Source organism: Boleophthalmus pectinirostris, unplaced genomic scaffold, assembly GCF_026225935.1.
Source record: "Boleophthalmus pectinirostris isolate CB_2022bp ecotype Guang Dong unplaced genomic scaffold, ASM2622593v1 HiC_scaffold_221, whole genome shotgun sequence".
Classification (NCBI taxonomy): domain Eukaryota; kingdom Metazoa; phylum Chordata; class Actinopteri; order Gobiiformes; family Gobiidae; genus Boleophthalmus; species Boleophthalmus pectinirostris.
In genome coordinates this window covers 1-24,600 of record NW_026571192.1, presented here as the reverse complement: position 1 = coordinate 24,600, position 24,600 = coordinate 1, and the positions used below count along the sequence as shown (strand labels likewise).

Genomic DNA, 24,600 nt, shown 5'->3' with positions numbered 1-24,600 from the left:
ATTTCTGTTTCTTGGTGGTGTGTTTTCATTAACCTGATTTGTGCAGATGACACTTTCAGATGCAAAACACATTTCTTTAAAGTATGTTGTTTTATTTATTAGAGAGGGGCAATGTATATTAATGAACATTTTAAACTGTTACAGTGTAAATGTATCATAATATTGAAGGTATGATATCACTAGGACCTAATTTTTCTTCCCCTAAACGATGTCCCCTTGAATTCAGCATGTGTATGGATTTTAGTTCCCACAATGTTCACACTCAACCACACATTGAAACTGGCATTGAATTTGGAACAGGACCAAACCAAAATTTCCTTCTGGATTAAACTGAGCTCAAACCAGAATCCAACAAGTACAAGTGTGTCGCACCCTCACACATAACATCATAAGTTTGACAAAACATGTAACTAAACCTGGTCCAGTCCATTTAGACTTGGTTTGACCTTATTGTTCTGATCTAGTCCCAGTCTCATCCCAGTTCTCTTTAAGTCTCTACAAGGACTAAAGTGAGTGGAGAAAAAATTATCCTGCATCATAGGAATCTAACCATGTCTTAAAAGAGAAATTAAACATGATCTAGTTTTGGGTTCAGAGAAGTCACTCGACAGTCTGACAATGTTCCTATTGTAGCTTTCTGCTCCATACGCATCAAAGAAGTGATTAACCAGTTGACGGGGCTGTGCAGACAATACTGCTCTTTGGACTAGGAACAGTGAAGGCACTCAGAACAGAGGGGTCTACAGCCCAGCTTCCTCATGCAGCAGCTGACAACACCAACCAAAATACCACCACATAAAAAAGACGCAATTGCATACAGGCTCAGGCTTTTTCGATGTTAACACCTATTAAAATAAATTTTGAACTAAAATCATTGAATGGCTAATGGTGATAACTATTAAATAATATTCTGTTTTTTTTTAATAGAGACAAGTGTGTTTCATGAACTTGATTCAAGATTTTAGCTTAGGATAAATATCTGCTCCTAATCTCTTACATAAAACATGAGCAACACGAAAATGAATAGCGTTTAGTTTTATTTTAGGTTCAGGGGGGAGGGGAAAAAAAGACGGACCGAGATCTGATTGGCTGCTGGGAATACTGGCCAATCACGTGCCACTCTCTGGGAGGGAAATACCAGCATCAGCACGTCCAGCAACTTGTTGCCTGTCTTTTACTTTGTTTTGGCACATTTTATATTTTCTCTTTTACTGGAAACGCTGGAATTATTATAGTTTCAAACATCATGCATTTTTGGTAATATATTTTGGGATGTGATAACAGAATCGGCCTCATGATGCTTCAATGGCGAAGAGCGACTTTAGCGTACGTGACACTACTCTCCATCTTTACACCAACAACGTCACAGTCGCATGAAAGTAAGTTACGTATTGAATACTAGCTGAACGCTACAATACTTAGTCTAGTTTTAATGCTTATCTATAACCTCGTGATATCCAAGTGAAGGAATTGCCATAACAATTTTTTTTTTGTGTAAAAAGTAAAATTTCTTATCCTTTTATTATAACTGTTTATTATTACAGTTTTATTGATTTATTGCAGTATAATTCGTTTGGATTTTGTATGTAACATATAACGAATGATAATCCAAGTAAGATTGCATCAATCCTGCTAAACTCATTTTAAAAAGATCAACTAAAAATTGTGTAAAGTAATTTTAATATAGCAACATGAGTATTTGTAACAGCAGAACCAGGTGCAGATGCATACATGCTAGTAGAATGTTGGTCCCTGAAAAAGCTGGTGTACATGTGTTTTTGTGCTCACTCTGTATCTCTTCCTGCCAGTGTGCTCCCTCCACACTCAGCTCTTTGTCCTACGGTATGATCTCAGAGACGCAGAGCCCTCGGACACATATACTACATGCACATCTCACACACTGGAGCACTGTCTGTCACTGCATCACTCTTGCTCCCTCTGACACACTGTTCACATTTAGAGCTTTACCACAATGCACTGCTTTGTCTGAGGAGGTTCTGCTGCCCCAGGCCAGAACCAGACCAGGACTGAAGACGACCCAGTGCACTCAATTTCGGCATCAGCAACACAAGGCCCTTAACACTTGCTGCAAATTGCTGAACCCCTAACCATTTTACAGATTCCTTAGTTGCAAACACATTTTATTGTGGTTTGAAAACTTGTAGGGTTGCACTGCGTTGGTGGATCTTATTCTTAATTACTTTAATCCTGCAATGCCATTGTGTGTATACTGATAACATATCCCTTTTTTACAAACATATCAGAAATCTACAGCTTACAACCCATATTTAGCACACAACTAATGAGCCATGCCATCACCACATAATTCTGTCAATGTGCTCAGTGTTATAAAAAAAATACTTTTTTGTTGTTATCTTGTTCAAAATGTTTGTTTTGCAGTGGTGTGTCCTGGGACTCAGAATGGACTTAGCTCCACAGGATCTCAGGAAAATCAGTATAACCTCATCAGAGATCGATATGATGGCTGTGAGATCGTCATGGGAAACCTGGAAATCACTCAGATTGAAAGCAACTGGGACTTCTCCTTCCTTAAGGTAAATTAGCAATTGAAATGTTACATGATTTTGGATGCATGATTATTTCATTTAGTTCAATTGGTCTACTTTTGTATTTCTCCAGACTATCCGTGAAGTAACTGGCTATGTCCTCATTGCTATGAATCATTTTCAAGACATCCCCTTAGGGCAGCTACGGGTGATCAGAGGCAACAACTTGTATGAAAGGCGATTTGCCCTTTCTGTCTTCTTTAACTATCCCAAAGATGGCTCCAATGGCCTAAGGCAGCTAGGTCTACAAAATCTTACTGGTATAACTTATTTGTATTACATTTTTTATCAGTATTTGATATTTGAATTATGTTGAAGTAAAGTTGTTAAGCATAACAGCATCTTATACATATGTTTTACAGAGATCCTGGAAGGAGGAGTTCAGATCATAAATAACAAATATTTGAGCTATGGTCCGTGGATATTCTGGCAAGATATAATTAGGGACAATAGTGCACCAATAGAGATTCAGTACAATGGAGAGAAAGGTTGGTTTAAATGTTTATATGATTGTATATGTATCCTGTGCATTTTTACTATGTGGTCATTCATCATTTTAGGCCCCTGTCACCATTCCTGTAGAGACTATTGCTGGGGTCCAAATGAAAACCAGTGTCAGATATGTGAGATCTTATTTACTTGATTGTACTTATTTGGTTTTGGAGCACAGTCCCCCATTGACCTGAGCCCTATGTCCAAGTGACCTTGGTTACCCTCCTTTTTTTCCTCTGTGTCAGTGACAAAGACAGTGTGTGCTCCTCAGTGTAATGGACGCTGCTTTGGGACCAGCCCACGGGACTGCTGCCATAGCGAGTGTGCAGCAGGGTGCCAGGGCCCTCTGGACGTCGACTGCTTTGTAAAAACTCTCTAAATATAAAACTGTAAAAAATGTAAAAAAATTTAACTCTGAACTATAAAATTTGCATGCTTATAAACATGCAACGACATTTATTAAATGTCATATTATAAGAAGAATTACATCATGAAAAGTATACTTTTTTGGTATTTTATTTTCTATATTAATTAATCAATACTTTTTTCTGCAAAGGCTTGTCGTCATTTCAATGACTCTGGATCCTGTGTGCGACAGTGCCCTCAGAATCTAATCTATAACAAACAGATGTTTCAAATGGAACCAAATCCCAATGCCAAATATCAGTACGGCTCCATTTGTGTCTCACAATGCCCCAGTAAGTTAACGTCCTACAGACCTCATGTAAAAGACCTATGACTTATGGCTTCATTCATGTCATTATTCTTTGCTATGTTTATCTAGCTCATTTTGTGGTGGATGGCAGCTCCTGTGTCAGTGTCTGTCCTCCTGACAAGATGGAGGTGGAGAGGGAAGGCCAGAGACAGTGTGAACTCTGCAGCGGACTCTGTCCCAAAGGTAAGAACCAAATATTTGATTCAGTGTTTTAAATTAATTATATTTAATATGTGTGTTTTGTCATGTAGTATGTGAAGGCACTGGTGCAGAACACAGACAGACTGTGGACTCCAGTAACATTGACAGCTTCATCAACTGCACCAAGATCCAGGGCAGCCTGCATTTCCTCGTCACAGGGATTCTGGGGTAGTTGTCCTTTGTCCTATAATATTTGTAAGATGTCTGACATTGTCAAAATAATGGTTCCTGTTTTGATTTTCAGAGATGACTTTAAAAAGATCCCACCTTTAGAGGCTAAAAAGCTGGAAATATTCAGAACAGTCAGAGAAATCACCGGTATGTATGATTAGATGTGAAATAAATTATTCTAAGTCACAGGTTGATTTTGTAGTTTTTGTTTGATGTCATTACAGATATCCTGAATATTCAGTCTTGGCCAAAAGAACTCAATGATTTGTCCGTGTTTTCGAGTCTTACAACAATCCAAGGGAGATCTCTCTTCAAGTAAGTTCTGCTTTTTATATTGCTGACCTTCCCAGTTATAAGACATGTCTCCTGAATAAAATAATTTTCAGAATATCTGGTTTGAATGAAAGAATACTATTATATATATAAAAAGGCATATGTATTTGCCACAGACGCTTTTCCCTGATGGTGATGCGGATCCCCTCCCTCACATCTCTGGGCCTGCGCTCTCTTAGAGAGATCAGTGATGGCAGTGTGTACATCAGTCAGAATAAAAACCTGTGTTACCATGACACTGTGAACTGGACCCAGCTGTTCAGAGGCAGTCTAGTGAGAGTCAACAACATCAACAATAACAAACCTCAGGACACTTGTGGTGAGCCCTGTTGCATATGCATATTCCTAAATATTTTATTCCAGTGTTTGTACTGCTCAGCGTCACAGGACCTGTCAAAGACCTGTTACTCCAGTGCTTTTTACACAAGTCTGTTCTTGCAGTTGAAGAAGGCCATGTATGTGATCCACTGTGTTCAGACTCTGGGTGCTGGGGCCCTGGGCCAGACCAGTGTCTGTCTTGCAGAAACTTCAGTCGAGATGGCACCTGTGTGAACAGCTGTAACTTCCACAGAGGGTCTATTATTTGTTTTTCGCTTTGTGTCATGAAATCTCTTGATATGAAAATATTGACATCTGACACTGTGCACAGGCTTCCCAGGGAGTTTGCAAACCGTGATGGAGGTTGTGTGCCTTGTCATGCAGAGTGTCGACCTCAGTATGGAAAGGCCAGCTGCTCCGGGCCAGTAAGCATAATTTGAACAAAATACTTGATCAAATGCTGTCTGATAGACTCAAAATTGTCATGAAAACTATGTTAAAGTTATTTTTTCATTTACCCAAATAAATAACCTTTATGTTGTAGGGTGCAGATGAGTGCATAGCCTGCATTAACTTTAAGGATGGACCATTCTGCATGTCCTCATGTCCGGCTGGAGTAAATGATGGTCAGAAGGGGCTCATTTTTAAATATCCAAACAGAGAGGGTCACTGTGAAGCATGTCACCCCAACTGCACACAGGGGTAAATTTTTACAATTATTTTACATAAATATATGCTGATGAGGTTCACGCTACATTATAGGATGTCTTTTAGATGCTCGGGTCCAGGACTGTCCTACTGTTTAGAAAACGGACTGGCAATTAGTAGGTAAGGGCTCCCTCTAATGGCAAAGCCACGGTAATGTAAATTTAAATGCTGGTATAGTAGTAGATCTATTTCTGCTTTCTCTACAGTGGTCAGATGACAGGTATAGTTCTAGGTGTCCCAGCGGGTTTGATTTTCTGTCTAGTAGTGTTTTTCCTTGGCCTACTGTACCACAGAGGCCTTGCCATTCGCCGCAAGAGAGCCATGAGGAGGTATCTGGAGAGTGGAGAGGTGAGAAGTAATTTTTAAAAAGTTTGTTTAATTTACAAATATGAAACAGATTGTACGTTAACATAATCTTTTTTTTTCAGAGTTTTGAACCTTTAGGTCCTGGAGAGAAAGGGACCAAGGTTCAAGCTAGGATTCTGCGTCCTTCAGACTTAAGAAAAATCAAACCAATTGGTTCAGGAGTGTTTGGCACTGTGCACAAGGTAAGGTAGATATGAAAACCTCTACTCCCTCATTCTTCTGCCTCAATATGGAATATTCTAGACAAACCCACTTATCTAAGTAGTTTGTTTATAATATCATATACCTGTATACGACAAAATACTTAGTTATTTCAAACCTGCACATACAGTTGATATAACAACCTATCAGTACAGATGCAGATACAAACATGAATGGTTTGAAAAGGGGATGGATGAAGCAAAGCTTATACATTTACAATGTATATATACATATACAATCACCCACACTTCGCTTACATTTTAGAATATTCATTTCAAGCATTTACATTTAATACAAATAAAATGTGTGATAACAATTTTTTTTTTTCAAAACCAATGTCACTTTGTAAACTCAACTCTAGGGCTTTTGGACTCCAGAAGGTGAATCCGTTAAAATCCCTGTCGCCATTAAGACCATTCACGACTGCACTGGACGCCAAAGTTTTACTCAGATAACTGATGTAAGAAGACAATATTTATTTGTTATTGTTAGCTTCCTAAACATGCCCTTAATGCAGTGATTTGATTTATAAAAATTATTTTTCTCCCTCTCTATAGCACATGTTGTCTATGGGAAGCCTGGACCACCCATATGTCATCAGACTGCTGGGCATTTGTCCGGGGGTTAGCCTGCAGTTGGTGACTCCATTTAGTTCTCGAGGTTCTCTGCTGGATCATGTAAGAAACAACAAGCACAGGCTAGACCCGCAGCGCCTACTCAACTGGTGTGTGCAAATTGCCAAGGTGAGAGGACATGTATTAAAGATGCCAATATATTGATTGAAAACTAAAGTGTATTACTAATTACTATTTACACAAACTAGAATAAACCAACTACAACACCTCTGTCTGAAGATACATAACATTATGGCTTACTATTATTTTATTAATATATTTTTGTTGCTATGAATAAGGTTAATAAAAACAACAACAATTTCTTTAAAATAATTTCATAATATTGTGAAGCCCAAATTCATGATATAAAAATGTCTTTCAGGGCATGTACTATCTTGAGGAGCACTGCATGGTCCATAGAAACCTTGCAACACGTAACATTCTGCTGAAGAGTGACTACCAGGTTCAGATCTCCGACTATGGTGTTGCAGACCTCCTCTATCCAGATGACAAGAAATATGTTTATATTGACACCAAGGTGACTGTGACTCATTCAGTCATTACCCAATATGTTTTAGTCTTACTACCATTTTTACTGTTATGGTCCCAAACTAATCTGCAGGGGTTAGAATGCTTATATTATGCTATTTTCCAATCTGTTGTAATGCTGTTTCCTCAACAAAAAGTGCATGGAGTTGTGTTTTGTTTCCCTCACACATGTTTAACCCACAAACACTGTATATTTAGGCTGAGATCTTCTCTTAAAATGAAACACTCAGTTCTACCTTGTAATGTTATGGGGTAATACGGGAAGTGCTTCACTGTGTTTCAAACTCTGTACCCCTTCACTACAATAATTTGGACAATTTCAGCCCTGCATATATCAATCTATACTGAACAAAGGGTAAAAGGTAGCTGTTAATTCGAAGACTACCACTCAATGACGTAACAAAGCATTTTGAGCTTGGAAATGAAGACAGATTAATAAACCAGGTTTACTCAAACATGGAAATGAAACCAAACACAACACTACTATATAAGATAACAACATTATAACATTGCTAAAAGGTCATAAGAATCCTAATCCTTATCCTGAAATATTGGATCTTTAATCTTTTACCACAGACTCCGATAAAATGGATGGCACTTGAAAGCATCTTGTTCCGGAGATACAGTCATCAAAGTGATGTCTGGAGTTATGGTGAATGAAATACAAATTACAGTCATAAAAAATCAATGATTAGTAAATATGTTGAAGACACATTTAAATAAACAAATTTTATTTTACACATTTTAATATTACAGGGGTGACAGTGTGGGAGATGATGTCATTTGGGGCGGAGCCATATGCGTCCGTGCTACCTCAGGATGTCCCAGGCCTGCTGGAAAAGGGGGAGCGCCTCTCACAGCCTCAGATCTGCACCATAGATGTCTACATGGTCATGGTTAAATGTGGGTTAATTTGCTGTGAATAAGTTAAGTCACATTACTATTATACTTTATACTTTTACACTATTTTCAGGCTGGATGATTGATGAAAATATTCGGCCCACTTTCAAAGAGCTGGTTAGCGACTTTACACGAATGGCTAGGGACCCATCGAGATACCTTGTGATTAAGGTGGAATAACTGGAAGAAAAATATACAAAAGCATGTTTCTATCAAGTATTAACTCTTGTTGCTTTTAGGTCTCTGACATTTCAGCTGAGGACATCCACCACAGAGAGCTGGATCGTGGACGCTTGGATACAAATTTCCATGATGAAGATGACTGTGCTTTAGAAGAGGGGTTAGCCACACCTCCCTTATATCATTCTCCCTCCTGGAATCATTATCGCTCTAGGCTAAACTCAAATAGGGTAAGAAAAATAACTGAAGCTTACAAATGCTTAAAAAGCAGAAACTAAACTCTAAAATTAAACCTTTTTGTAGAGTGATATTTCTCAGACTGGACCTATTGGATATCTACCGATGACTGGTCCTATAGACAGTATCAAGCAGGTACAAGCAAAAACACAGAGTTAAACTAAATTGAAGTGAATAAATTTAACTCCTCTTTCTCCCAGCTCTGGTGCCAAAGACCACGTCTAAACTCAGTGCAAACTTTACCAGAAAGATCAGGGGTCATGGGACATGAAGTATTTGAGGAAAACTGTTTGGCAACTGGTTTTCATAGATCTAGGCTTGACTCCAAGAGGAATAACACTTTCAAAACAAAAAATCAACACAGGAAGTTGTCCACAGCATCGAGCCCATGTTCATTCCGAGTGTGGACAACAGAAGCAGGAGAAGATATAGATCATTATGGTTATGTTCTGCCAGGATCACGTGACCAAACAGAAAGAGGTAAGGTCTAATGGTCTGTTATTGTCTGTAAGGTTTGATTTCCATTGATAAAACAGCTAATTTTACTTTATTTCAGTTCGTAGAATTTGTCACCCTACAAAGAAAAATTCTAAATCTTTTATGAAGAATTTATCCCCTTTGATGATAAAACAGCCCCAAGAGTATGAAATTATGGGTAAAAAGGGAAGTGCTTCTTCATGTGGAACTCGGGGCATCACAACCAAGATTGATGCTCCTCTTGTGGCTCTTGGTTATAAAATGACAACTTTACCATCTCCAACATCTATTGCGCCATTACTTTTAGAAGACATTGTCAGTCACATGGAAACTCCAGTCATCTCTGTCACAAACAAAACTGTAGATGAAGACTGCACAGAGGCTGCAGTGAAACCTGAGGTTGCAGAACAGCTAAATGTGCTTTATGGAAATACTGGGACTGGAGATGAACAGAAAGAGGCAGTCCCGCAGATTGACAGGTATGAATATCTAGATATAAAGTGTTCCAACTCACTGGAGGAAAATGAATCCAGTCTAAAGAGCAGAGAAAGTGAGACATCATTGGTGGAATCAGCAGAAACTGAAGAAACATGTCAAGAATTACAAACCCATGCAGACATTATTGTCAATACCAAACCAGATGTGCCCATTACTGGAGAAGAAAAGGAAGATGACTATGAGGAGATGACCAGTGGGTCCAATGGGTGGGAACAGCCCATGTACCAGAACTTGCCAAAGAGAGACAAGGCAGTTTCTGAGGAGCTGGGCGGTACCAAGTGTGCAGGGATTGAGGGATACATCAAGGTGTGTGCAGCTATAGGGGAACCCGAGAATAACACCTCTTTTGATAACCCAGATTATTGGCACAGCAGACTGTTCTTAAAGCCAGATGCTCTTCGCATCTAATAGTATGTATTCCTACTACTGGGAGAGCAACACTGAACAGTTTCACTCAACACAGCCTATTTCCATAATTGTGAGGGGGAATAGAAGAAGTCATTTTGTATGATCCTTTACTGTTTTCAGGGCCTATAAATGTTTTACTGTTTTGTCGGTTTTTATTTAGCATCCTGACATTATTGTTTTAATTATGTATGCTATTTTAATAAATATACAATTTATTTATTTATTTATTTGTATTAATTTTGGCGTAATCGCTCTCAATTTGTTCAAATGTGATAAATAGGGTTTATGAGATGGTTATAGACAACGCATTTCTGGTTTCGTGGAGCTGGAGCGTCCGTAAAGTAATGGTATTGACTTGATATTTCATTTTTACTGACCAGGATTAACTTCAGAATATTCATATTTCTGTGGTACTTATTAACAATACATGGGTCCAAGTTATCACAAATGCCAAGATACCAAAGATTTATGCAAATACCTACGATTTGGTTTATTTATCTTGACAGCACAGCGTGTCTTTGGCAGTAGGCGGGATCTGTCTGTCACTCGTAGGCAGCAGCAGCCGGAGTACTCGGGCGGTACACTGCAGCGTGGTCTTTCCTCTGTCTGTCTGACACCCACGGAAGGGAAAGTTCCGCGGAGTTCGTGAGCACACTGCCAACATGTCTGGAGACGAGGACACTCCAGAGCAAACAATTGCAGAAGATGTGGTGGTCACCAAGTACAAAATGGGAGCCGAAATAGCTAACCGTAAGACCCCGACAACGTGTCGTTTTGAATGAACACTTCTGTATGAGTCTCATGTTAGCTAGCATTGCAAGCTATTCGTACTCGAGCAGCTGTTTGTGTGGTTTAGTTTTAAGTGTCGCCAATCATTCCACAGAATGTTACAGCAGCTGTTATATACAAGCATGCGATATAAGGAATATGAGTTAAAGTCCCGTCTCAACGTGCTGCCATTGTAGCCTATTATGCTAGGTCTGTTTTAGCTATCAGTTGTAGTTGAGCTAGCCGCTAACGTGTTCAATGCATGATGACCACTGCAAGTTTGAAGAACTCAAATGCCTCATTTAAACAAACGTTTACACTTTATAGCTATCATCCCTAATCTAAAGCATTTTAGAATTCAAGAAATAAAAAATGTACTTACATTGGCTAAAGGGTTCTTATTCAGTCCATATCTGATCACTGTGTCGAGGTTTTAAATAATTTTGAGATAAAAGCAGTATTATGTCGTCCTCTTTTCTGAAGCAGCTATCTGAACTGCTGAATACTTTTTATTTTTTATTTATGCAGACTTCTCTTGTAATTAACAAAATCTATAAATAATATTTTTTGCAGGGGCTTTAAAGCTTGTATTTGAAGCAGCTACACCGGGAGTGTCTGTGTTAAGTCTTTGTGAAAAAGGAGATGCTTTCATCATGCAAGAAGCTGGAAAAATTTTTAAGAGGGAAAAGGAAATGAAGAAAGGTGACAGTATATTTTATTCATCAGTTATTTACGTTGCAGTTGCTTGTTACTTTCTTTGTGACTGACTTTTATCTGCCTTTCTGTTACAGGTATTGCGTTTCCAACTTGTGTCTCGATAAACAACTGCGTTTGCCATTATTCTCCTCTGAAGAGTGACCCTGATGTCATATTAAAGGATGGAGATCTTGTAAAAATGTAACATACCATTTACAATTATATTTATTCCTAAAGTTTATATTTCTGTGTCATACTTAATCTGCATTTCTTTGAAGTGACTTGGGTGTGCATGTCGATGGCTTCATCTCAAACGTGGCACACACCTTTGTTGTTGGAGTTACCAAGGTAGATTTCTGATGCACTCTATTCCACTAAACCAAGCCTTCTGACCAGCAAGTACTAATGTATATTCTTTAATTCTTTTATTGGTTTAGGAGAATCCTGTGACTGGGAGAAAAGCCGACGTTATCAAAGCAGCACACCTCTGTGCTGAAGCTGCTTTGCGTCTTGTGAAACCAGGAAACCAGGTACAACCATACTGTATAACTTTACATTGGTCCTCTGTGTTCAATCTTTACCTTCGTGAACTTTTATCCACCAGAACACTCAGGTTACAGAAGCTTGGAACAAGATTTCAAAGTCATTCAAATGCTCCCCTATAGAAGGTAAGTAGTAAGAGTAAGAACTATAAAGTATAAAGTTCATGAAGAAAATCTATTACCACTACTACTATAGTGGCCCTGTTTTAAAAAGCAGGTTTAGCCCAAACTTGAGTTTGTTAACCCTCAAAAGAGGTCAACTCATAGTTTTCAATTAAGAGTTAAAAGTACTATACCTGATTTTTATGACCTTCTTCTCTCAATAATAAGATTGACTGTGGTGTCATTAACACCAAAATCCAATAATTATCTGCTTCTTGGACCTTTTTTAACAGCACCAGGGTTACTTGCTGGTTTGCAACATTAAACAAAATCTCATTTGAATTGTATGAACAAAACTCTAGGTGGGCCTTGCCCATTTTTTTTTGTCAAATAAGGCCATGTGTTTTTTTTTTTTTTTCTTTTCTTCAGGTATGCTGTCTCACCAACTAAAGCAACATGTCATTGATGGGGAGAAAACCATCATCCAAAATCCAACTGACCAGCAAAAGTAAGAAATTGGAGTTTAGGTGCACTTTTGATGCTGGGCACATCACTTTGAGACCTCTAATAAGCTGGCATTGCATTCACTGTAATGTTCCACAGTACGGCTTTAAATGTATCTCTTTAGCATCTGAATGGCGTCCCCTCTTCTCAGAACCAGTTTGTAACTTGGCCTCATGCGCCACCTGCTGTTCTCCATGAAGATGGACAAGTTTATTGCCATACTGTGGAACATTTCTAAGCAAAGCAAGCATCGCCATGGGGCCATGTGGTGTACCCTTCACCAGAAAAATTAGAGTGCCTTTTTAATGTCGTTTGTACTTTTCAAAAACTTTTTACACAAACATTTTACACCTCTCACTTTTAACAGAAAGGACCATGAAAAAGCTGAGTTTGAGGTGCATGAGGTGTATGCAATTGACGTCCTTGTCAGTACAGGAGAGGGAAAGGTAAAAAAAAAAATTATGTTTCATTCCTTTTAAAAAACATATCTAAAACTTGAGTAATTCACTTTTTTTTATACAAAGGCAAAGGATGGGGGACAAAGGACCACTGTCTACAAAAGGGATCCGAACAAAGTGTATGGCTTGAAGATGAAGACCTCCCGTGCTTTTTTCAGTGAAATGGAGAGGCGCTTTGATAGAATGCCATTTACTCTGAGGTTATTATTTTATTGTGAATTGTAAATGTGTAAAAAAAAAAAAAAAAAAGTTCTTCAATTTAAAATTATTTTTTCCCCAGAGCTTTTGAGGATGAAGGAAAAGCTAAGTTAGGAGTGATAGAGTGTGCAAAACATGAGTTGTTGCAGCCGTTCACAGTGCTACAAGAGAAAGAAGGTGATTGTTTACCAACTTTATTTTTATATGACTCTATAATATGTTCAATTGTTACGATTGATTCACTTTATGCAGTATTTCCTTAATCCAACATTTTAGATGTGCCACTTTGTTTTACTTTCTCCATGTAGGTGAATTTGTTGCTCAGTTTAAATTTACTGTGCTGCTCATGGCTAATGGACCACTGCGCATTACAAACAGCCTCTATGAGCCAGAACACTACAAGTCAGAGTTTGATGTGGAGGATCCAGAGCTCAAGGTAAATGACTGACATGGCATAAAATGTAAATGTAAAAAACAAAAAACTGCCTTTGCAGTTGCCAGTTTAATAGGTTGGGAGTTAAGCCTAAGGTTACAGTATTTATGTATTATTTTTGGCTCCACACAGACTTTGCTGCAAAGTTCAGCTAGCCGAAAGGCACAGAAGAAAAAGAAAAAGAAGGTAATAAGTGTAAATAATCATTTTGTACATGCTATTTCTTTCTGTAAATGCAAGCAGTCTGTAAATAAATATAAATATTTTGCAGGCTTCAAAAACTGTTGAGAGTGCAACTGGACAAGCAGCATCAACTGAAGAAGCAGAGTAGAAATATCTGAATAATTGGTGATTGAGATCTGATGTCCCAAAGAAATCACAAATTCTTTGTGTCCCAACAGAGGCACTTGTGAAAACTGCCACTGAGTAATTCAAACAAATGTTAACTTGGGGTGCTGCTGCTGCTGCTCCCGAATTTTGTCACTCTCTAGGTCCATGTTTTCTCCCACTGTCCTGAGATGGTTATAGGCAGTATGCCAATGAGAGGCATGTATTTATGTCTCTAGATGCTTCCATCAATTGACTGACATCAAGTCTCACACTTTTTCACTATAATTGTAAAGATAAAAAAAATTATAAAATGAATTTACCTAAAAATAGGATGGGATGATGATACCTATCATGTCAAGTGTGAATATACGTTAGAATTCATACATATCAAACCATTTTACTGTGTTACGATAACTACAATTTATCAAAAATATATATTTGGATTCCAAACAATGTTATTTCAATTGGGTATCTTTAGGACACTAGATATGGCTGTTTTTTAAAACTGACATGACTTTTCAACTGTGAGTATAAGTATAAAGTGTTTGTACCACAGCCAATTCCTTATCGTCTGTGTTTACATAAGATCTCCATACCTGTTAAACTTATGGATGCCTTTGTAAAACAACTATCAGAGACTATTTTTGGAAACATTAAAAAGCCACATGACATACTTTTGAGGGTTTGGTTTGTATTTTGCAATGAAATGTTAGCTCTTAGCCTGTGGGCTAAGTTATACAATTTTGTTAAATCAAATATTACTAGCTTTGGGTGTTCAAAAGGGACATGTTTGTAAATAGTGTATAACATTGGTATATTTTTTTGTATTTCTTTTTTATTTGTCTTCCCTAAACTAGTACTTCCATGGTTGAATCAGGAACTTTGTTGACCATAAGACCATGTACTCAATTTCCCATAGTTCACTTCGAACAGCCTGACGCATAAATACCGACGCAGAACTATTACGTCTATCGTAGAGGCGATATCGCAGTGACTGGAATGTTTTAGGTTTGCATCGTGCACAATCCATTTGAAATCTACATTTTTGTTCATCATCCAAACAAAATGTCTTTTTAATGTTTTTTTTCAGGGTGGTCTCCTCGAAATGAGAGCAAAGGTCGGTGTATTACGCATTATGCGATAGTGGATTCATTCACGGGTAGTAGCTGCTCGCTTTAGCAGTCGTTGCGGGTCATTTAAAAAACACACTAATGATAACGTTATTCAGTTTAACAAACTTGTATTCTAATGTTCCCATGTTCCCATGGCCCTGTTTTCTCCCTAATCAAATATGCCTTTTACAATAATGATTATCCAGTATTTGGGTTGCCAGTTTCAGTGTTGAAATCAAGGTGTATTAAGCCATTGACTGTATAAAGTAGTAGGCCTATAGTTTAAACCCAAATGACGAAAATCCTAGTAAATGCAGCCAACATAACATGGCCTTTCCATGTAGCCTACTGAGAAACCTTTATGTGTACTCCATCTGCAGGTCAAGGCACTAGCTCTCCAGGTTTATTAAAACCAAACTCAAATCTCATAATCCAGCAATGTATGTATTGTGTATGATCATTATCATAACAAGAAGCCCCAAATTTAACCTAAACAAAGTGTACATTTCCCCCCCCCCCAATTTCCATAAAATAGGGGAGCTTGGGCATTTAGGGATGTTTAACCCTTTAAAAAAAAAAAAAAAAAAAAAATTCTAACAGATGTGGAAGCATTGGGCTCTGTGTGAGCTGACCCATCTGATGACCTCCAAAATCAAAACACAGACATTACATTAAAATGATGTAGTCATGTCTAAGGGATTGGTTACCATGCACCAATGTTTTAATATAAATTGTTTTTGAGCAATAATGTGAGAATGAATGTATTTGCAGTATTGACTCAATGTGTTCTTTTTGTTTTCATAGTGGAGGAAGAAGCGCATGCGCAGGTGAGATTAATAATTTGGAAATATTTTGATATTGCAGTTACCTCTGGTTAAATGTATACCACCTTAAATGGTTTCTTTGATAGGCTGAAGCGCAAAAGAAGAAAGATGAGACAGAGGTCGAAGTAAACAATCCTCACAGTGTCTTCACTTCTTAATAAATGAACTAGACTCTGTGACCGACCTGACCTTCCAAGACCTGTGATGCCTTCTTGAACAAGGGGCTACAGGGAGAAACAACCTGGAGAACACCTATCGCTGATAATAGACCTGCTGGACAGTAGGCTATTGATCTGAAATGTTCTGGACCTTTTACATGTCCAATCAAATTTTTCATGTGTACTTCTTCATACTGTGATTGAAGGTTTTTGATAATACATAAAATATTAGATCCGGTCTTTTTAAAGCTATTTAGGTTGTGGAGTATGATGGGTATAGACACTGTTAGCGTTTTAAAATTGTAAGCTACTGTACTGTAACATTTTACATCTATAAACTGTTGTATAACAAAAACAAACAGAAAATGCATGCAGTCATATTGGTGCTTTTACTGTTTTATCATCCAGAATTCAGGGTCAAGGTCCCCACAATGACTGTAACTTCTGTCTGCATAGCTGGTCATACGACGTAGAAGTCACTTCGTTCGCATATTTATGACCACAACTTCCTTCTAATATTGCCAGAGAAATATGTAACTGATTTCCGCGCTATTAATTTCCTTATTTTCTGTACGCTGAATTTACACAGGCATTGCTGAACGCATAATACACTGCTGACTTTTAACCCTCTGGCGGAGTTCGGCGCATTTTGCGTGCTTCTGACTTTTAATTGGTCGATAATTATGTACACGTTTATCCGAATAGCATGAAATATGATGAGGTGGTGGTTTTTGGAGAATGTGTAAACTTTCTGTTCAACGATCACATCAGACTGTCAGTACACTGTTCATCAGATTGTCGCGATAGAATCGTTAAGTGCATAAAATGTGCATAGTATTTGCACAAATTTTGGTATTTGTCTAGTCTGATAAATGCAAAGCAAATTATTTTGTGCTGTTTTCTTGCAGCCTGGTAAAGGTATATAATTGGCACCAACATTCGTTTTTATGCATTGGTAGATTTTGTGTACTGTGAAATACAGGTTTATCGTTAAGCGCATAAAATGTGCACCGAATTTGGATATCCGCAAAAGATTTTTATTCAATATTATATTTAACTTTTTTGGCCTCTTTCTTTTCAGCTTCTTCAGCTCTAAATATTGACACAAAATATGATTGCAGTTTTCCGTATTTGAACCCTTTAAATGCTATTTTTGCTTTGAATTTACACTGATTTTGGTTGAAAATTAGTCAGATGATGATTTCTTTCCAAAATGTGAAATGCAAAGCAGCAAAGTAATGCAACTGCTTCAGACTTAAAGTGATTACTGCTCTCCACCAGATCAGAGTTTTCAGCATGTCCAGACTCTGGCATTATAATGATACAGGGACTTCTCATCAAGAAGTGTCAGCAACTGATCATCAATGTTTATTTCAACTTGGCTTTTTTTTTTTTTCTTTTTGTCCAAAACTATATTCATCTTGAACATCTGTCAGTGAAGATTGTTTTAATGCTTTTCCCCCTCTTTGACCGGCGCAGCGTCCATGTTTAGTGTTTATCAAGAAACCATAAATACAATCCTAAAACAGCACACAGAAGCTAAACATGTACCGACAGTAGCCCAAATCACTGTACACGTGTGTGTGTGTACGTGTGTGAGCATATACGTGGGCATGTGTGTGCAAGTGTGTAAACGTCTGCATGTGCACGTATGTGCACGCAAATAAGGCTATTGAATAATGAGTATAAAATAGCCTTTTGAAGCACCTTTAGATGGGGTGGCCACAGACGCTGTAGGCGGTGTAACCCTGTTTCTCTGAAGTGCACCACACTCTTGATTGCTCCTCTGGGCTGTGTCTGGGATGGACCTGCACTGGGCCTGCTATGTGAAGAACAGCAAGCACCAATGTGCTTTGCATTGATCAGATTGGACAAATATCAAAATCTGAGCTTTTGCCAGCACATTTTTTATGATAAAAAATTGCGTGAAAAAAGTTTTTTTTAACGAGGGTTAAATTTCCTCTGTCAATTGGTCAAAGTACACTTCATACAAACACTGCTAAGCGACTAGGAGGCTATAATCCGCTGGGGTTTGGTTGCCAGGCACGCGGAGATGAACCACAACCAAGGATTAGGTGTTTGTTTTGTTCCCAGGCCACAATGAGTGTCGAGCCTGAAACTGCTCTTCCGTAAAAAGTATCGCCATGGCAGTGGTAGTCACTGTGGTGGTGAGTTTGGAGGTTATTATCCGTGAGCTATAGACTAAGCAGGTTCACATTTACTGAGCTGTAAATGTGAACCTGCATGGCCAGAGAAGCGCTTGCGCGCACGTCTTTCTTATGTAAAGCGGATAACGATGATCTTAGTGTTCCTACTAACTGAGAACGTAATTTATGGTGCCAGTTTTACCACGAGAATGGACTCCTCCCGATTTCGTGGATGACGCTACAAGTAAATTCTAAGGTTTCTACTGGATCTTATGAAGGAGGGTTTCACGTAGAGCCCGCCCTCGTGGGTCTAGTCACTCGCTCAATTCAGAATGAGGTAGATGGGCTGTGCAAGTGAATGGTAGTGCGTGAACACGCACAAGTATTTGAGCGTTAAATTATCTTAATTTTACGTGCTTCCTCGATGCCCTCGGTTTATTAAACTGTGGTACAGCGCGTCTGGCGCTTACCACTCCGTCAAAGAGAAGCAAAAGGCTGGACCCGTCTGTCCTAGCATCTTTGGAAGATGACGACCACAGATCCTACTGCGGAGATGGCCTCAGCGAGCCATCCCCCCGGGGAGAGAGCTGTCAGTGCGCTGTGGTCGTTCGGTAAATGCCTGGGCGCGCTGCTGCCCGTGTACCTGGCGGGGTACTACGGATGCAGCATCAGCGTGGTCCTACTTGCGCTCATGATTTACATGGGATGGAAACACAGCCGGCTGGAAAAAGTGATGAGGCTCAAATCCGCAATGTACCTACTGGAGAATGAAAGGGAATTCACAACTGCAAAGGTTTTCCGGAGCAAACGGGATTTGCCTCCTTGGGTAAGGGTCTTCTGGTAGTTTTTACAGTCACTTATTTTAATGAAGCGCTCGTATTTGTATTCACTTATCATCGATTTCAAACCCGTATTAAGATATCCGGTTTGGCACTACCAGAGGAAGCTGAAAAATACTAACACCCATCAGCTAAAACCAAAACCTGTCAGGATTTACTGCACAAAAAGCCGTAACATATGGCTTATCACCAGATAAAACTGACACAGTAGAGCATTAATCTAATTCTAACATTATTGACCTTCCAGTTTCTTGAACACCAAAACTTAAATTCTCCAACAATCTTCCTCTTAAGTATTAATCAGCCTTCTAGGCCATTTTATATAATTTTAGCAAGGGCATGATCGTCCTATTCTACAGCAAGCCATTTAGTACTAGATTATATTTCTCATTTTCAATATTTTTTATTAATTCACAGGTCAATTTTCCAGATGTTGAAAAAGTGGAGTGGCTGAATAAGGTATGTGTTTATGTCTGTGAAATGCGCTATATAAATAAAGACTTACTTTACTTCAATGAAAGTTGACAGAAACTGTCTTGGATCTTGGTTAATATTGATAGTGGTGCAGTTTGGTGATGAGACTGCAACCTGCACATTGCAGCAGATAATCATGAGCTATAATGAAGTGACCAAGAAGAGCTTGAGATTATATTGAAGGATCCCCCTCTGCCTGTACAGCACCTTCACTGTGAAAGTGTGGATAGAATACTAAATGCCACTGCCCTTGTGAAATGGGAAAACCCAGTGAACTCAGTGACAGAAGATGCACGTTGTAATGGTGGCGCCTTTTCCCTTCTTTCTCTCTCAATGCGTGCATGTAATTAAGATGGAAGCAACAATGCACCAAAAAATAGAAAACGCTGTAAAAAGAGTGGTGAATACTCCTATTACATCTTCTTTACATGACCATGGTTAGTTGTGTTTAGGGTCCTGGTCCCAGGAGCATTATGGCTGTTTGGAGAAGTGTTAGAAGAAGGAAATGGGTCACAAGGTTTAAAACATTTAACATAAACAGGACTAGCACTATTCTCCTACACTTAAAATAGATGCACAAAATCTCACACCAAAGAGACAGTATTACATGTGGCATTACTTGTCCTGAGTCCAAATTCTATATTATAAACTACACTTGTGGTTTTCAAAATGTTGAAAGGGCTCATTCTGCTGGTATGTGGTGTCCTCTGCAGTTCTAGTGTCTCCCTAATTTCAGTTTTCTCCACATTTTTGTCCTCTATTCCATTTAGACCTGGTATTGTTATGGACTTGGTTCACATCTGGTGGATAGTAGTAGTCGGTGAGAGAATCACTGCACTATACCGTTAAAAAAGTGGCATTAGAAGTAATATTATGTACCAATGCATTGTATATTGTAAATTTCTTCATTGTACAGTTCTTCATAGTGGTAAATCTATATTTGTACAGTTACACTTTTTTGACTAATCAATTTAGATTTGATAGACTATTTCATTTGCATTGTTATTAATAATATGTTTCTGCACAGATTTGTAATAATTTGTAGCCATACACTGGCAGTCAGGTTAACTATAATATTTTTATTTAGATATTACAGCAGGCTTGGCCTTTTATCGGGCAGTACCTTGAGAAATTGTTGGTTGAGACTATTGCTCCATCTATCCGAGCATCAAGCATTCATTTGCAGACTCTAAGCTTCACCAAAGTCAATCTGGGGGATAAGGTATGCATATGCAGAATTATTTTACACTGAATATTAGAATTACTTATTAAATATACTAATTACATTTTTAGTCTGTTCATTTGCTTTGTTGAACGCTTCAGCTGTTGTCTTTTCAGGCTCTGAAGATTGCTGGCGTAAAGGCTCACACAGAACATGATAAAAGACAAGTTATGTTGGATTTGTATGTGAGGTAACAACATTTTCCATCCTGCTAAATAGAGTGTTAGCAACCAGTCTGTCTAGCCTTGGGTTGCTACTAGTTGGTGTCTAAAATATTAGAGCTGGTAAATATTTATTTTTTCTGAGTACAAAAGCTCTCTGTAGTAGCAAAAGTTTATCTAAGGGTTCAAGCTAGTTTTTGTTCTTCTTGTAGCTATGCAGGCGATGTTGAGATCAATGTGGAAATCAAAAAGTACTTCTGTAAAGCTGGTGTGAAAGGTGTTCAGGTAAACATATTAAATAACATTATTTTAATAGCAAAGGTCAGTCTTAGTTATTGTTTTTTTTTTTTGTCTAGCTCCATGGAAAGCTGCGTGTCATTCTTGAACCCCTAATTGGAGATGTACCACTTGTTGGAGCCATTACAATGTTTTTTATCCGTAGACCAGTAAGTATATTGGCACCAATAACATATTATTAAAAAAAATGTGAATACATATATTTTTAAATTATGTAATCATTACTTATAGAAACTGGACATTAACTGGACAGGATTAACCAATCTCTTGGATATTCCGGGACTGAAGTAAGCTTAAAGTATTATTGCTTATATGAAAATAAAATGGCTATATGCATGTGACAGTCGCATAAAATAGGATTCATTGGGATCTCAGAATTCACCCACGTGCCTTCATTCACAGTGCCATGTCGGACACAATGATTATGGATGCTATAGCCTCCCACCTGGTACTTCCCAATCGTCTCACGATTCCCCTGGTTTCCAATCTTCTTGTTGCACAGCTCCGCTCTCCTCTCCCAAGGGTAACTGTTACATAATGAACAAAGCACAATGGTGCTGATGAATATGTATTTTATGCACTACCCTTAACCAGACAAACCAGACATCACAAAACATTTTTTTCCCTTTATTCTGTATTTAGAAGCTTTGCTATCGATCTTATGTGACTATCTGTGCTGTACCATTTGCAGGGGGTAGTGCGTATTCACCTGCTGGAGGCAGAGAACCTGACAGCAAAGGACACTGTTATTAAAGGGTTAATTGATGGAAAGTCAGACCCTTACGCTGTGCTGCGTGTGGGGACCCAGGTGTTCACATCTCATCATGTGGACAGCAATCTGAATCCACAATGGAGAGAGATGTTTGAGGTGAGCGAGTAATAAGAGTACAAGCAATACAGAGAATCAATTAATAACTTTATTAACTGTCTTTTCCAAAAGCTGGAGATTGCCCATTTCTCTGGTTGCACCTGCTCAGTGTTGGTGTCCTTGCTTTGTAGAGGCTGCAGGTCATAGGTGCTAAAAAGCTGTCTTTTGCTTCTTGGCAGCTTTTTCAGATATTATCTTTTTCATCTGTAACAGGAAGCCTCTATCTATGAGAGATGCAAGTTCAACAGCATTTAAAATGCCTTTTCAAAGTCACATTTATTCTTGTTTTTAATACTAAACAAGAAATTGACCAACAATGAAATGTAGCTGCTGATATTCTGTTTGCATGCTATGTCCTGCTGTTGTAGGTGCTTGCTTATGATAGTATCTTTGTGGTGCGTATTGTGTACATCCATTTATGTGTGTGTGTATGTCAGGTGATTGTCCATGAAGTGCCTGGTCAGGAGTTGGAGGTGGAAGTTTTTGACAAAGACCCAGACCAGGATGACTTCCTGGGCAGGTAGCTTCTTCATTATCAATCATTATCAATCTGTCTCTATGTGCCTCTCATGCTCCCATCTCTTCTATGGCTAGAATGGGCCACAATTTAAAGAGCCACTTCATGTGCATCTTTGAGTAACAGCCCTGATTGATTGTATGCTGCTCCTTTGTGTTCTCTTTCAGGGTTAAGGTGGACCTGGACATTGTAAAAAATGCTAGGATTGTGGATGATGTAAGTTGTGAAACATTGCTTCTGTTAGTCATTACTAATGTTGGTTAAAAACACATTTTCACACAGTGCACATTTCAAATTATGTTATTAATTTTTTTTATCATCATAGAAGTGATGGAAAAAAGCTGGTGTAATCCTCAGCATGTGACCTAGTTGAAGTCTTCATGTGATCCTCTTGTGATCTTTGTTTGTGCCAACTGCAGTTTCTTCAAATAGGAACTATGCTTTTAATACTCTCCTTTCTTGTGTAACAGTGGTTCAATCTACGGGACGTCCCAAGTGGCAGTGTACACCTCCGACTGGAGTGGCTCTCTCTGTTGTCCTCTGCTGAGAGACTGAGTGAGGTAGAAATGGGATGCTGAGAGGGCTATGTGGATTTTATTTTGATATATCCTACTCATGTTTGTTACTGATCTCAGGTCATCCAAAAGAATCAGAATTTGACCAGTCGAACCACTGACCCTCCATCTGCAGCTATCCTTGCTGTTTATCTTGATCAGGCTCATGCTTTGCCTGTAAGACTGTCATAACTCTAAAAAGGTATTATTGAAGCATGCAGCTCACATAAGGGATTGCATTATCTTTCAGATGAGAAAAGGAAACAAAGACCCAAGTCCTATGGTGCAGATCTCTGTCCAGGACACAACTAAAGAAAGCAAGGTATGATGAGAAAAAATATTTTATTCAATACTATAAATAATAGAATTTATATAATCTAATACACTCTTTTGCAAACCAATAGACTTGTTATGGGACTACAAATCCTTCATGGGAAGATGCTTTTACATTCTTCATTCAAGATCCTAGCAAACAAGAGATTGACATTCAAGTATGTACATGACTAAAAACACAGAATTTCTGTCTATATATTTTTATAAGTTGCTATATGTGTGTTTCGTCAGGTCAAAGATGATGACCGTGCATTTTCATTGGGCAATCTGAGTATTCCTTTGAGTAATCTCCTCTCCTCTCCCAAACTGACTTTGGATCAGTGGTTTCAACTGGAAAATTCTGGCTTGGCAAGCAAGATCTACTTCAAAATGGTGTTAAGGGTTAGTATCCATTGGTATTAGTAGCAAAGAGTCATTTGAACAGTGACCTAAGTGGTGATATTTTTTACTGCCCTTCAAAACTCATTCTAGTTATAGATTAAAGATAAAGCTTCAAGTGCCAACTCAGCCCAGCTTTAATGTGACAGTACACACAGGTTGGATCAAAAGTCATGAGCAACAGTTCTTTAAAATGAGGGTCAAAAGTAAGTGGATTAGGGAAAAACACATAGGAAATCTGACAGAGCTGCTGTAAAGGCCTGGAACAGCTCCACCACAGAGGAAACCCAGCACCGGTTTCAGATTACAGAAAAATGTGTGGGTTACTTTTTAGATTTGGTGTTTATTTATTTATAGGACTGTTGCATCTTTACAAGATGCACAAACTAAAATTAAGATGTGAGTTAGACTTAGCAAGCCCATATCATGTATATACCTGTTGGTAAATAGATGAAAACATGGTTCAGTGTCTAAATACTTGAACTTTACTGCACATAAAAATACATGTTATGTGTGGATGTCTATGTTTTTTTATTTTTGTTTGTAAACATTACTACTTTGAGAGCACAGCTTCCCATGACCTCTGTATGTACTTTTTGGTGGTAGGTTTTGTGGCTAAGTGATGATGCCACTCCTACCACCCCTCCTCGGCCTTCGTCCTCTGGGTCTGGAATGGGTCCAGGGGGAATACCTGTAGAGCTGAATCCAATGGGGCCGAGCGGATTATCCAAACCACCATCAACACGACCA

The 24,600-nt window shown here is 38.5% G+C and overlaps 3 protein-coding genes across 3 annotated transcripts; all 3 read left to right on the top strand.

Moving 5' to 3' along the window:
* The first annotated feature begins 1,297 nt into the window (after window positions 1–1,297).
* Window positions 1,298–10,052, top strand: erbb3b (erb-b2 receptor tyrosine kinase 3b). Its single transcript, XM_020930099.2, has 28 exons — window positions 1,298–1,379; window positions 2,401–2,555; window positions 2,641–2,827; window positions 2,930–3,055; window positions 3,128–3,190; window positions 3,305–3,423; window positions 3,616–3,757; window positions 3,844–3,957; window positions 4,026–4,143; window positions 4,220–4,293; window positions 4,371–4,461; window positions 4,596–4,798; window positions 4,921–5,053; window positions 5,129–5,222; window positions 5,342–5,499; window positions 5,572–5,625; window positions 5,712–5,853; window positions 5,934–6,053; window positions 6,434–6,532; window positions 6,630–6,815; window positions 7,069–7,224; window positions 7,812–7,887; window positions 7,992–8,138; window positions 8,209–8,306; window positions 8,375–8,545; window positions 8,619–8,687; window positions 8,753–9,032; window positions 9,109–10,052. Exons 1-28 carry the CDS (start codon window positions 1,298–1,300, stop codon window positions 9,933–9,935), a joined length of 4,284 nt encoding a protein of 1,427 aa, XP_020785758.2. The 3' UTR covers window positions 9,936–10,052.
* Window positions 10,053–10,481: 429 nt separating this feature from the next.
* LOC110164640 (proliferation-associated protein 2G4-like) lies at window positions 10,482–14,639 on the top strand. The gene is made up of 13 exons (XM_020929725.2): window positions 10,482–10,685; window positions 11,277–11,405; window positions 11,495–11,600; window positions 11,678–11,747; window positions 11,837–11,929; window positions 12,004–12,067; window positions 12,473–12,551; window positions 12,915–12,993; window positions 13,072–13,205; window positions 13,286–13,380; window positions 13,512–13,639; window positions 13,769–13,822; window positions 13,908–14,639. The coding sequence occupies exons 1-13, from the start codon at window positions 10,598–10,600 to the stop codon at window positions 13,965–13,967; spliced, it is 1,179 nt and encodes a 392-aa protein (XP_020785384.1). The 5' UTR covers window positions 10,482–10,597; the 3' UTR covers window positions 13,968–14,639.
* Window positions 14,640–14,903: 264 nt separating this feature from the next.
* On the top strand, window positions 14,904–24,594 carry esyt1a (extended synaptotagmin-like protein 1a; the record flags this gene model as incomplete). Its single annotated transcript, XM_055158805.1, has 19 exons — window positions 14,904–15,083; window positions 15,883–15,905; window positions 15,989–19,033; window positions 19,464–19,505; window positions 20,608–20,742; window positions 20,859–20,932; window positions 21,116–21,188; window positions 21,260–21,349; window positions 21,432–21,487; window positions 21,603–21,723; window positions 21,892–22,068; window positions 22,506–22,588; window positions 22,753–22,801; window positions 23,056–23,145; window positions 23,221–23,316; window positions 23,390–23,461; window positions 23,544–23,630; window positions 23,704–23,853; window positions 24,457–24,594. Coding segments are annotated over exons 3-19 (1,833 nt in total), but the record flags the coding sequence as incomplete, so codon positions are not given.
* Window positions 24,595–24,600: the final 6 nt, after the last annotated feature.